Consider the following 12,186-nt stretch of genomic DNA (forward strand, 5'->3'; position numbering starts at 1 on the left):
TCAATTAATTAGCTGCCTGCCTCAGTTTCTTCAGCTGTAAAATGGAGATAGTAACAGTACTTGCAGGGTTGCTGTCAGGATCAAATGAGATATTTGATAAGTGCTTAGCACAGTGCCTGGCATATGACTGGTACTATATAAATGCTTATTTTCTTCCCCTCCTTTGTATACCATAAATGACATTAGAAATGTGTCCTACTTTTAATAGCAGTAATAGATTATTAACAGTAACTAACATGCTTTCTTCACAGTGGCCTTGTTCATGTTAGTTAATGCAAATATTGTTATTTGTATTTATCGGGATGAAGGGTGGCCGTGGTCTCACCGGCAGCAGCTGTCAGAGGCAGGCTTTAAATTTGTGTTTTCTAACTTCTATTCCAGGTATCTTTGCACTACTAAGATTGGTTATTATCGCCATCAGGATTGTTATTTTATAAGCAGCCAAATTGTTTTGGTGTGTAGCTATTACACTGACATTGTAAGTCATTGATTCATTTGCTCATTCAACAACTATTCATTAAGCACTTACAATGGAACACTCTGTTAAGCACTGGAAAAACAAGGAAAAAGGAAAAAGAACCTTTGCCCTAAAGGAATATGTGTTGTACATATACATACATATATATATGTAAATATATATGTATGTATATGTACACACACACACACATTTTTTTTTTTTGAGGCAATCAGGGTTGAATGACTTGCCCAGGGTCACACAGCTAGTATGCTCCTGAGGCTAGATTTTAACTCAGGTCCTCCTGACTCTAAGATTGGTGCTCTAGCCACTTCACTACCTCACTGACTGAAGGAACTTATATTCTAAGGAACATCATCTGAAGCATCATTTAATCCTTTCACGATTCACTATATCAGATTGCAGAATGAGCCCTTAAGTAGATGGGTTTAGAGAGGGAGAGGAGTATGACCTGTGCCTATCATTTCTTCATTAAGTGTAATTCCTGGTATAGAAATTCCCTCTGCCAAGGTGGATCAACAACACCTTTATATACAATACAGTCTTAGAGAATTTCCAGGCAAATGGTGAGTTTAAGTGACTTGTCCATCACCATACAGCTAGTATACGTCCTTAAACATAAATATATAAGACATTGCTTACCTGTCTTGATTTCAAAGGCATTGGAATTACCACTCTTCACCCTCCCCCTGAAAAAAATGCTTCCATTGCTTACTCTCTAGGACCTACTGTCCTTGATTTAAAGATTTACTTACAAATTAGAAAAAGGGTTAAAATAATTAGGAAGAATGAAAGAGATGGCTGAGAGCATGCCAAAAGATAAAAAAAAAAAAAAAACGGTGAAGGAAATCAAGTAGAAAAGTATCAAAGAAAACTTTTGACTAGGCCTAGCCCCATCCAGAGGAGGTAGGGTTGGGAGAATGATGTGCTTTAGACACCCTGAGGGCAATCTGAGGGTTAAGGACTTGCCAAATAGTTGAACAGCAGTGCAGAAAATAAGACCCAATTTGATGATTTTACAGGGGGCTCAGTTGGCAAATAATCCACCAATTTCTGTGACAGTTTTCCATTCTTCCAACTCTAAACATATGCCTGTATATCTTTTATGAAAAAATACTGATATACGAATCACTGTCCCTCAAATCTGAATAACCCTAGAGTCTAACTGTACCATGATTATAAAATATATATTATAAGGCAAATGATAATAATGGCTTGCATTTATATAATTCTTTGACTTTTTGCAAAGTGACTTCATCACAAGAACCCTTTTAGGTAGATACGACAAGAATTATATCCCTATTTTACAAATTAAGAAATTGGGATTTTGACAGGGAAATGACTTGTTAAAGGTGTTGCAAGTAGCAAGTGTCCAAGATGGAATTCAAACCCAGGCCTTTCCAGTTAGTCTAGACCATGGTGAATTCTCAGACGGTAGACTCCCTAGGTCTTGCTAGGCAAAGAGAGGAGAAGGATCAGAGTGGTCAAGGGATGGTACCCTTGGTATCAGCTTTCAATGTTATGGAAACTGCCATCTTGAAGAGATCTGCTGGGGAGCGGGCCAGTCTTCAGCGTACAGACCCTTCCCTCAGCTCTGGAAGGAAAGGGACAGTCTTTTTTCCATTATTACTATCTTAGTAACTACTCCAAGTTAGTGACTTTGGGAGATCCTCAGTCTAGAAATCCTGCCCCAACCCAGGGTCTCCTTTTTTTTATTTATTTATCCTTTTTCATTTCACGAGAAGATTTGCTGAGGCATTCTTACTGGTCACCAAATTTAACATGTGCAATGAATCCAATCATTAGAAAATGCTATCCAAGTTTTCGATGTCCAGTTCCACACCCCTTTCCAGGAAGAGTAAAGGAGTGGAAGTTGACTCATGCCAGAAACAGGAAGTACATAGACCTCAAGGGAAAGAAAAGTAGAAGTAGGGGAAGAGGCAGGAAATCACAATCCAAATCACAATCCAGGCACAGTCCACACGGAAAGCTGGGCTGAGGCAAGCAGCTTTGGGGCAGCCAGCCAGCCCTGCTGGGTAGGAACAACAAATATTTGCTAAATTGAATCGAATCACCAACACCTAAGGGCTCCCTGGGTGTGCGCTATCAATTGAATTGCCATTTATACATAGTTTGGGGATTTTACAAGTAAATTCAGGCAGGTTCCAACTCCTTCTCACATAAACAGCGGGAACAGTGGGGAGTACATGAGGTAACCAAGGAGGACCAAGATTGGATTGAATAGTTTGGAAATGGCAGAATGGCTTAACCTAAAAGGTCTGATTCCATGTCATCCTGGAATGCAGTCTCTAATGGAGTTCCCCAGGGATCTGTGCTTGGCTCCGGGCTGTCTAATATTTTAAGAGATGATTTGGATAAGAGCTCAGATGGAATGCTTATCCAGTTGCATATGTCACAAACCTGAGTGGCATAACTAGCATTAGATGACAAAGTTAATATCCGGAAATCTCTCAATAGACTAGTCACCTGGACTGAATCTAGGTAGATGAAATGTAATGAAATTAATGAGAATGAATTAAAATACTAAAGTTGGTGGAAAATGTATAACTACTTAAGGTTCCTTTAGAAGTTCCTTTGGGGGAAATAATTGAGGAGCAGGGTAGGGAATAAATGAAATGTTTATGAAGTACTTACTATAATTCAAAATCAGAAGCTTGTATGATTTTATCAGTGGAAATGATAACAAACAAGAATTACCATCTGCTTTGCTGCTGCTCCCTAAGAACCATGGGACCTTTCGATCTCACTTGCAGCTGAGGCCTTCCAAATGTGGTGGAATGCGAGCTCCCTGAGAGCAGAGACTGTCTGGCTTTCCTGTCTGCATCCCCAGTGTTTAGCACATACCAGCTTCTGATTTTGAATTATTTGACAGTGCCAAGGACTCTGGTGGTGAGAACTTCCTTTTCTAGGCCTTCAATAGATATATCTGGGAGCTGCCAAGCTGCCTCTCCATCAGAGTTGCTTCCCAGGATGGGGGCTGTGGACAGTGGGCTGGAAGCATTGTTATTCCCAAGGTTCTTGAGTTTAGAGTGAGGTAGAGACACACAAAGTAGTCATCCTCACTCTCTCCTTCAGAGTTATTGAAGTCCAGTGGCAAGACATAAGTCAAGACAACTGGTCATGGCTGGGGAAGCTAGTTAATAGTGAAGCTGGGACAAGTGCTAATAAGGGCTCTACTAAATTCTCTCCCTATCATTTTCTAGTGCCCCACCCCAAATTGATTATTTCCAGTTTATCATGGGAATAGCTTGTTTGTACATATTTGTTGGCTTCTTATCTCCTCTACAGAATGAAAAAGAAAAACCAAAAGTCTAGGTTCCTGCAGTCAATGTGAATAATGATGGAATAAGGAGATCCCCTACAAGGATCTCTCTCTACCCCAAACGTAGAGCAAGTAGCCCTTTCTCTCATTTAATATAGTTGTTTTGCTTTGTTTTGTTTCCCCCTCTCTCTCCTGAGGTCAGCTTATAGAAGAAGTACTTGCAGATTTGTGTTGTGGGGGAGGGAGGCACAGAGCATGAAAGGATGGTCCTAACCATCTCTTATTAAATGTAGTTTTAATTTTTAATTTAATTTGATATGATTATTCATGAGGGTCCAGGTAGGTCAAGATGGGGGCTCACTTGTTGCTCGAGTTCATTAAGTACATCTCCCACCTCTAATATCCAGTGGAAGGTCTTAACAAGTCTGTGAGAGATATTGTCAGGACAGGAAAGTTATAAGATGGCTACCAAGAGTGCAATGGAAAGTACAATGGATTAAGCGTTAAGAGGAGCAGAATCAAATCCCAGCTCTGGTGCTTTCTATCTGTGTGACTTTAAGCATATCACTGACTTGCTGTTTCTCAATCTGCTCCTCTGTAAAATGAGGGGATTGAATTTAATAACCTCTGAAATCCCTTACAGCTCTAATCCTAAACTCTTCACTTCTTGCAAAACAGTAAAAGCACCACAGGGAGTTCATGGATTGGAGGATTTCTCTGTAACATGGATTTCATTTTACTGGCATTCATTGATAACACCCCTCAGCCTCCTATGTGCTATAATAAGTCTATTTCCTAGAATTGGCACTACTCTGACTTAATAGATGGATGGTATTATCATAGGTGCTGAAGAAAACTCAGGACAATTTATAGTATTGGTGAGGTCTCACACTAGAGGGGAAAAAAATGTTTTCACTAGACCTTTGATTTCATTGGTATAAGGAACTCCTGGTGAGAAACTATGTCTACCAATGTTGATCAGGACCTTCCCCATAACATATAAGCCTCAGATGACTGCCGGGGCTACTTAATGGTTAAATGACTTATTCAGGATCACATAGCCAGTTTGTGTCAGAGGTAAGATTTGAGGGAAGGTCATCCCATCTCCAAAGTCAACTGTCTATACACAACTCTACAAATCCTAACCCTAATCCTAATCCTAACCATGATACTATGCCACAGTGAAGATCTCATCAAGATAAGACAACATTCCATTGTGGCATTTAAAAAGGTTCAAGAGACATGATTTCTGGGTAATTTAATCATGTTATTAATAATGATATCATTTTAATAAAAGGATGATCATTTGGCCGGCTCTCTCTTACACCAAAGACAATTATGGTGGCAGACTCACAGTTTATATACCTTTCCAAGAGTAGGTGTTACTGAGGGTGTCAATCAACAATTAATGAGAGAATAAATATTACAGTGACGTGCTGGATCTGAACTTTGATTATATCATTTACTTTTTAAATTACCCCTAGCCTTAGGCAATCTATTAAGAGAATTTATCCCCACCCAAACCTGAGTGGAACACAAAGACTGCCCCACCTGGGTGGAGTCCAGATAGAGAAGGTTAGCTCCACCTGCAGAGACTGAGGTCTTGAAATGAGGATAGAAGAAAAAAAGGGAAATCTGAATCTCTTCACATCATTGACTAATAGTAATCATTTCTCTCACATAGCTCACGAGGTCTTTAAAAAATAATACTCATGAACTCCCCCAAAACTGGTGTAGTAGAAGGAATTGCACAAGATAAATGTCATAACTATCATCAGACTATAACACATCTAGAAAATCTTTTTGCATTCATCACTTTTCTAAATTTGGGTTGCATTCAGTTCATTTCAACAAACATGCATTAAGCACCTACTATGCCAGGGACCATGTTTAGTTCTGAGGATACAATGACAAAAACAAAAGTCTTTGTTCCCAAATTGCTTACATTCAACTTGAGAGAAACAATTTGTATGCAAATAAGTATTAAATTATATAAAAATATAATAGGGACAGTTAGGTGGTTCAATACATAGAGTGCCAGGCCTGGAGTCAGGAAGACCTGAGTTAAGATTCAACCTCAGACACTTACCAGCTGTGTGATCATGGGCAAGTCACTTAACCCTGTTTGCCTCAGTTTCCTCATCTGTAAAATGAGGTGGAGAAGGAAATGGCAAACCACTCTGGTATCTTTGCCAAGAAATCCCAAAAGGAATCATAGAGAGTCAGACAAAACTGAAAAAAAAAGCAACCAAATACAAAACAATAATAGCTCCTATTTATAGAATGCTTTAAGAGCTTTGCAAATATTATCTCATTTTATCCTCACAACAACCCTGAGAGGTAGATGTCATTATTACAGATGAGGAAACTGAAGCAGAAAGAGGTTAAGTGATTTGCCCAGGATCACATAACTGGTAAGTCTCTGAAGCTGGATTTGAACTCAGGTCTTCCTAAATCCATGGTCAGCACTCTATCCACTATACCACATAGCTGCCTCTTAAAATACGGAATATATTGAAAAACAAACAAACAAATAATAAATCAATAAATACAGAGCAATTCAGTGAGTACTAAAAAATGGGAGACTTAGGGAGGGCTTCTTGTAGGAGGCGACACTTCGTCTGAGCCTTGAAGTGAGCTAGGGAATCCAGAAGATGGAATTGAGGAGGGAAAGCATTTGAGAGGCACTAAGGACAACCTGTGCAAAGGTACAGAGATAGAAGATGGCATGTCATATATTTTTGTTGTTCAGTTGTTGTTTTTCCGTCATGTCTGACTCTTCTTGGCTTCATTTGTAGTTTTATTGGCAAAAATACTGGAGTGGTTTGCCATTTCCCTCTCTAGCTATTTTATAGATGAGGAAACTGAAGCAAACAGTGGTTAAGTGACTTGCCCAGGGTCTACATAGCTAGTAAGTGTCTGAGGCCAGACTAGTCTTCCTGATTCCAGACCTGGCACTCTATCTACTGGGCCACCTACCTGCCCTTTGTCCTACATGGGGAACAGTAAATAAGGCCAGACTCTATTCTACTCTACTCTTAGATCTGGGTAGTAAGGAAATCTAGCTGGTTGCAGTTGTTACTCCTAGAGCCAGGTTAGTAATGCAGTGGTACAGCTAACATACTGTGCTTCAAATGTGCCAGTTATATCACTAAATTCCTGAGTAGGGGACTCCACTTTGGGATCTGGCAATGGACTATAGCGAATTACAGCATACATCTGGTCTAGGAAATATTCCTAATGGCTTAGAAAATACATTTCCCTGAGATTCACACAATGTCCAGATTATATGAAGCAAGCCAACAGACCCAAATGAAAAGTGAATGGAGCAGAGAAGTAATTCAAGCTGAATAATTCAAAATACCTCTTCACCCAAACACAAGACTCACAGGTCTGCATATTAGTACATGTTTATCAGTCATCTCAGTTGGAGGGCCTATGGAAGAGATGAGTTATTTGTTTTCATTCTGGAATAATACAAGAATGTCAGATGTCTCCTCCTCCATTCAAGGAAATGATGTAGATCATCGGAATTTAACAGACTCAGAGGATTGAGTAAGGGGATAAGGGAATGCTGGCGAATGACTTGGTTCTAAAGGAGATCTGTAGGAGTAAAAAGGAAGTTGAACTAAGGTTTGCAAGTGCAGAAGGCTTAGACAGGAAGTCATGAATTGAGTCTGAGAGCATTAAGGGTTCATTTGTGTATGGATGTGTGCCAAGGATGTGTGGATCACATGGAACATGATCAGGAAAACACTCCAAGGGGTCCAACCTGAAGGATTAATAGTCTCTCACTCAAGAAATCATTCCATGAAGTTATCCTTGGATGATGGCATCCTCTTACTCTAACCATGCCCATCTTCAGCTGTCTGTGCATCTTGTGGGTGAGGATACTTGGATACAGGGTCAACTTAAAGCAAAGTTGTTTAGTAAATTATATGCATATTATTCCCACTTCCTTGACTCCCTTTACTGTACATAAATTCACTTGATACCACCTTTTTTGTGTTTTAAAGGACATTTTATTTGTTTTATTTTTAATGTGATAATTTTCTTTATTTTTTTTTCAGTTTTCAACATTCACTTTCATAAGATTTTGAGTTCCAATTTTTTTTCTTCCTCCCTCGCTCCCCTCTTCCCTTCCTAAGACGGCAAGCAATCTGATACAGGTTATACATGTACAATCATATGAAACATATTTCCACATTAGTCATGTTGTGAAAGAAGAATCAGAACAAAAAGGGAAAAACCAAGAGAAAGAAAAAAGAAAAGAAAAGAGAAAATGCTTTGATCTGCATTCAGACTCCATGGTTCTTTCTCTGGATGTGGGTATCATGAGTCTTTTGGAATTGTCTTAGATCATTGCATTGATGAGAAGAGCTAAGTCTATCAAAGTTCATCATTGCACAATGTGGTTGTTACTGTGTACTGTGTCCTGGTTCTGTTCACTTTACTCAGCATCAGTTCATGTAAGTCTTAAAGGATATATATTTTTTTTTTGCTTAGGCAGTTGGGGTTAAGTGACTTGCCCAGGGTCACACAGCTAGTAAGTGTCAAGTGTTTGGTCTGAGGCTGGATTTGAACTCAGGTCCTCCTGACTTCAGGGCAGATGCTCTATCCACTGTGCCACCTAGCTGCCCCCTTAAAGGATATTTTAGCTAGATGTGAAGCAAGTCAACATGAGATCACTAGAAACAAGATATGTGAGACTAATCTGATATAACACATGTAAAGCATTTTGCTAACCTGAAAGCACTTTATAAATGCTAGCTATTGTCATATTATATTATTATCATTATGATTTTAATTTTTGATGAGGTTACTGGACTGGAATGTTATACTGTAGACAGATCATTTATAGTTTTCAGAAAGTAAAATTTAAATCATTTTAAATCAATTTAATATAAATAAATTTCTATAAAATAAATAACAAAAAATTTAAAGTAAAATTTCAGTTCAGTAAAATTTAAATCAATTTAACAAAAAAATTACTCAGTACCTACTATTTAAGGCATTGTGCTAAGTTCTGGCACTACAGAGACTAAAAGAGAGCATTCCTTCTGTCAAAGAGTTTAAATTCTATGGGGAGAAACATATTTAGACTTTAGGTGATTTGGGGAGGCTCAGAGCATTAACAGCTAGAGGGAATCAGGATAATTCATGCAGGGAGGGGACAGCTGAACTTTGAGGCTTTAAGGAAGATAAATATTCTGAGAGGCGGAGATGAAGATGAAGAGGATTCCAGGCATGGAAGAATACCTGTGTGAAAGAGATGAAAAATAGAATTTGGCTATAATGTAAAGTGTATGAAGAGGACTCATGTAACACAAGGCTGGAAAAGTTAGTTGAAGCAAGATTATGGACCATCTTGGATAAAGCAGAAGATAGAGCACTGGACCTAGATTCAGAAAGACCTGAGTTCAGATGTGGCCGGAAATATTAGCCATGTGGTAACCTCTGTTTACCTTAGTTTCCTCATCTGTAAAATGGGGATAATAATAGCACCTACCTCTCAGGGTTATTGTGATGATCAAATGAGATATTAATTATAAAGTATTTAGCATAGTTCCTAGCACATAGTAAACACTATGTAAATGTTAGCTATTATTACTACTCTTATTAACCTCTTTCTGCCTCATTTCCTCAATGGGGATAATAATAGCACCCTGCCTCCCAGGGTTGTTGTGAGGATCACATGAGATAATATTTGTTAAAGCACTTAGCACAATGCTTGGCACATAGTAGTAGGTGCTTACTAAATTGCATATTCTGTCCCCCACCATCACCTTAAATGCCAAGTTAAGACATTATGTATTGGCAACAGGAAGCTACTGGAAGCTATTACACTATACAATGGCATGGTCAGACCTGTGCAGATCTATAACTAGAAACTCAGATGCCGGAAGAAAAGTGTTTGGGGAAGGGGAGAGGGGATGTGTCACCTGGCATGCAGGAAGGCCTTAGTGTCCCCTAAAGTCAGCTCAAAGCTACATCATTGATGATATTTGAAATACCTGGTGAAAAATCTAAAGTGGGTCCTTAGGTCTGGGTTGCCACCCATGATGAGGCCTCCATGGGCTACTGCCACATTGGGAGGTGTGCTGGTTCATCCCCTGGAAAGTCTGACCCATGTCTCTAAGGCACAAAACCCTCCTGACTCAAAAAGGATAGTGGACAAGTGGTGTGATGATGGAGGAAGGAAGGTCTCAGCTGGAGGGTGGCAACAACAATTCTTTGGGAGTTAGGCTAAGCAAGGGATGGGAGGCCAAAAAGAGAATATATAAAGTGCTGCAGAACAAAGCCCCATTCACCCTGCCTTTCTTATGATTCTTAACACGTACTTTAGGAAGTTCATGTTGACAGTTTCCCAAGTAGAAGATGGGAGAGAGTGGGAAAAACAACTAAGGGGTTTTAGTTGACCTCAAGTCCATTATGAGTCAATATGATGAGGTTATCATCCAGAAAATGGTCAAAGATCTACAACTTTAGTGGTGTGAGTATTGTCTCCTGGGATGCCCTTCTATGACTTAGTAGCTTGCCTTTGAGAGCTGTGGGTGCTAAAAAGTTCAACTATCAGCAGCCAGATTTGTGGTGAACCCCTCCCACTTATTAGGTTGGTTCTGGGACAAAAGACATATAGCTCATCTCTGGTCTCCAACTTAAAATCTTTCCAGCTTAGAAGAGCCTGTCAGAGTTTGAGTAGCTGGGGGTCACCTCCATGTCATAATGAAGCTTCAGAAAAAGACTTTGGTAGAGAAATGCAGCTTGAGACTACATTAACCAAAGCATAGTTCATAGTCAGGTAGGCAGAAGTCCATCCATGTGCTGCCATAGTCATAGATGACTATGCTCAGTCTGGGTGTCTCATTTTAAGACAGATGATGACAAAAGAGTATGGTGGGAGAGTGAAAGGATTTAGAAACCTTGCCCTATGAAGTTTAAGGAATTGGGCATGTTTAGACTGGAGAAGAGAAGGCTTAGGGAATACATAATAGCTGTTTATACACACACACACACATACATATATTATTTTTTTGGTGAGGCAATTGGGATTAAGTGACTTGCCCAGGGTCACACAGCTAGTGTCAAGGGTCTGAGGTCAAATTTGAACTCAGGTCTTCCTGACTCCAGGGCTGGTGCTCTATCCACTGTGCTACCTAGCTGCCCCAGCTCTTTATATTTTTGAAGGACTCTCACGGGAAAATGGGACTAGACATGTTCTGTGTAGTTCCAGAAGACAGAACTAGCAGAAGTATATAGTGTTACAGAGAGATAGAGTTCAGCTCAACATAGGAAATTAAATTGAAAATTAAAAATGTTCCACCATGGAAAGGAAAGGCTTTCTCACAAGACATCCAATGATTTTATCACTAGAGGTTTGCAAACAAAGACTGGAAACAATTGGAAAGGGATGCTGGGGAGAGGATCTAGGTAGAAGCTGGACTTAAATGATCTCTAAATTCTAAAAGTCCTAGCTCTAGAATTCTATAATTCAATAATCTATGCTACATTTGTTGTTATAGGATGCTATAAGAGAGAGACAGAGGAGACCTATCACTTATCACAAATGTGATAGAGATTAATATATACCCTTTTAGAAGTCTTGAATCACATGTTAGAATAAAGAAAGTATAACAAAAGTTCTGAAATGTTTTGTTTAATTAGGTAGAAGAATGGGGACCATTTGATCTAATATATGGTTCCACTCCTCCAATTGGTCAAATCTCCGAACATCCACCTGGTAAGAGACTCTTTGAGACATTAAATGACTATCTCTTGAAATTCTCTTTATATGCATTGTTCCCTTACCCCACCTAAGATTGCTTCCTTATTTAGAAGATCACTGCATGTGGTGGCATAGGCCTATTAACTCAGCTGAGGCTGGTACATCTCTTGAGTTTGGAGGTTTTGAGCTCCAGTGGGCTCAGACCACAGAGTGTTCCCACTAAGTTTTGCATCAGTGAAATGAGTGTCCAGGCTGGGACACCAGGTTGCTTGAGGAAAAGCCAACTAACTCAGCTCAGAAACAGAGCAAGCCAAAGTTCCCCTGAGGATGATCAGAATTGGATCTGCTTATTGAGGAGCCCCTACATTTCTGGCTTGGGTGAGGTAGGGAAACCCTGTCCTAAAAAATAAATACAATTTTAAAAGGAAGAAAGAAAATTAAATACACGGATAGATCTAAAATTTCTGTTATTCTTAACTTTTTGACATCTTGTTCTTAAAATCAAGTAAACAGTTAGAATATGAGGTCTAGGGACTGTCAGGAGCTTCATAAGGAAAACCAGGCAAGCCAGGTAATGCTGAGAGCAATAGACTTTTTTAAAAATGAGTTTAAGAGGCCCATACAGGAAGGTCCCATGGCTAAACTGGAGACAATGAGAGAACAGCAAGAAGAGTCATCAAAAGAACTGGAAAGGATACCCAA

The 12,186-nt window shown here is 39.4% G+C and overlaps 1 protein-coding gene across 1 annotated transcript in view; it reads left to right on the top strand.

Moving 5' to 3' along the window:
- Positions 1-12,186, top strand: part of DNMT3L (DNA methyltransferase 3 like) — a 110,803-nt gene that overhangs the window by 90,999 nt on the left and 7,618 nt on the right. Inside the window, exon 10 of the mRNA XM_027875462.1 lies at positions 11,424-11,499. Within this exon, the coding sequence (XP_027731263.1) occupies positions 11,424-11,499 (76 nt within the window). The remainder of the gene's footprint in view (positions 1-11,423; positions 11,500-12,186) is intronic.

This window comes from Vombatus ursinus, unplaced genomic scaffold, assembly GCF_900497805.2.
Source record: "Vombatus ursinus unplaced genomic scaffold, bare-nosed wombat genome assembly UNPS02014809.1, whole genome shotgun sequence".
NCBI lineage: Eukaryota > Metazoa > Chordata > Mammalia > Diprotodontia > Vombatidae > Vombatus > Vombatus ursinus.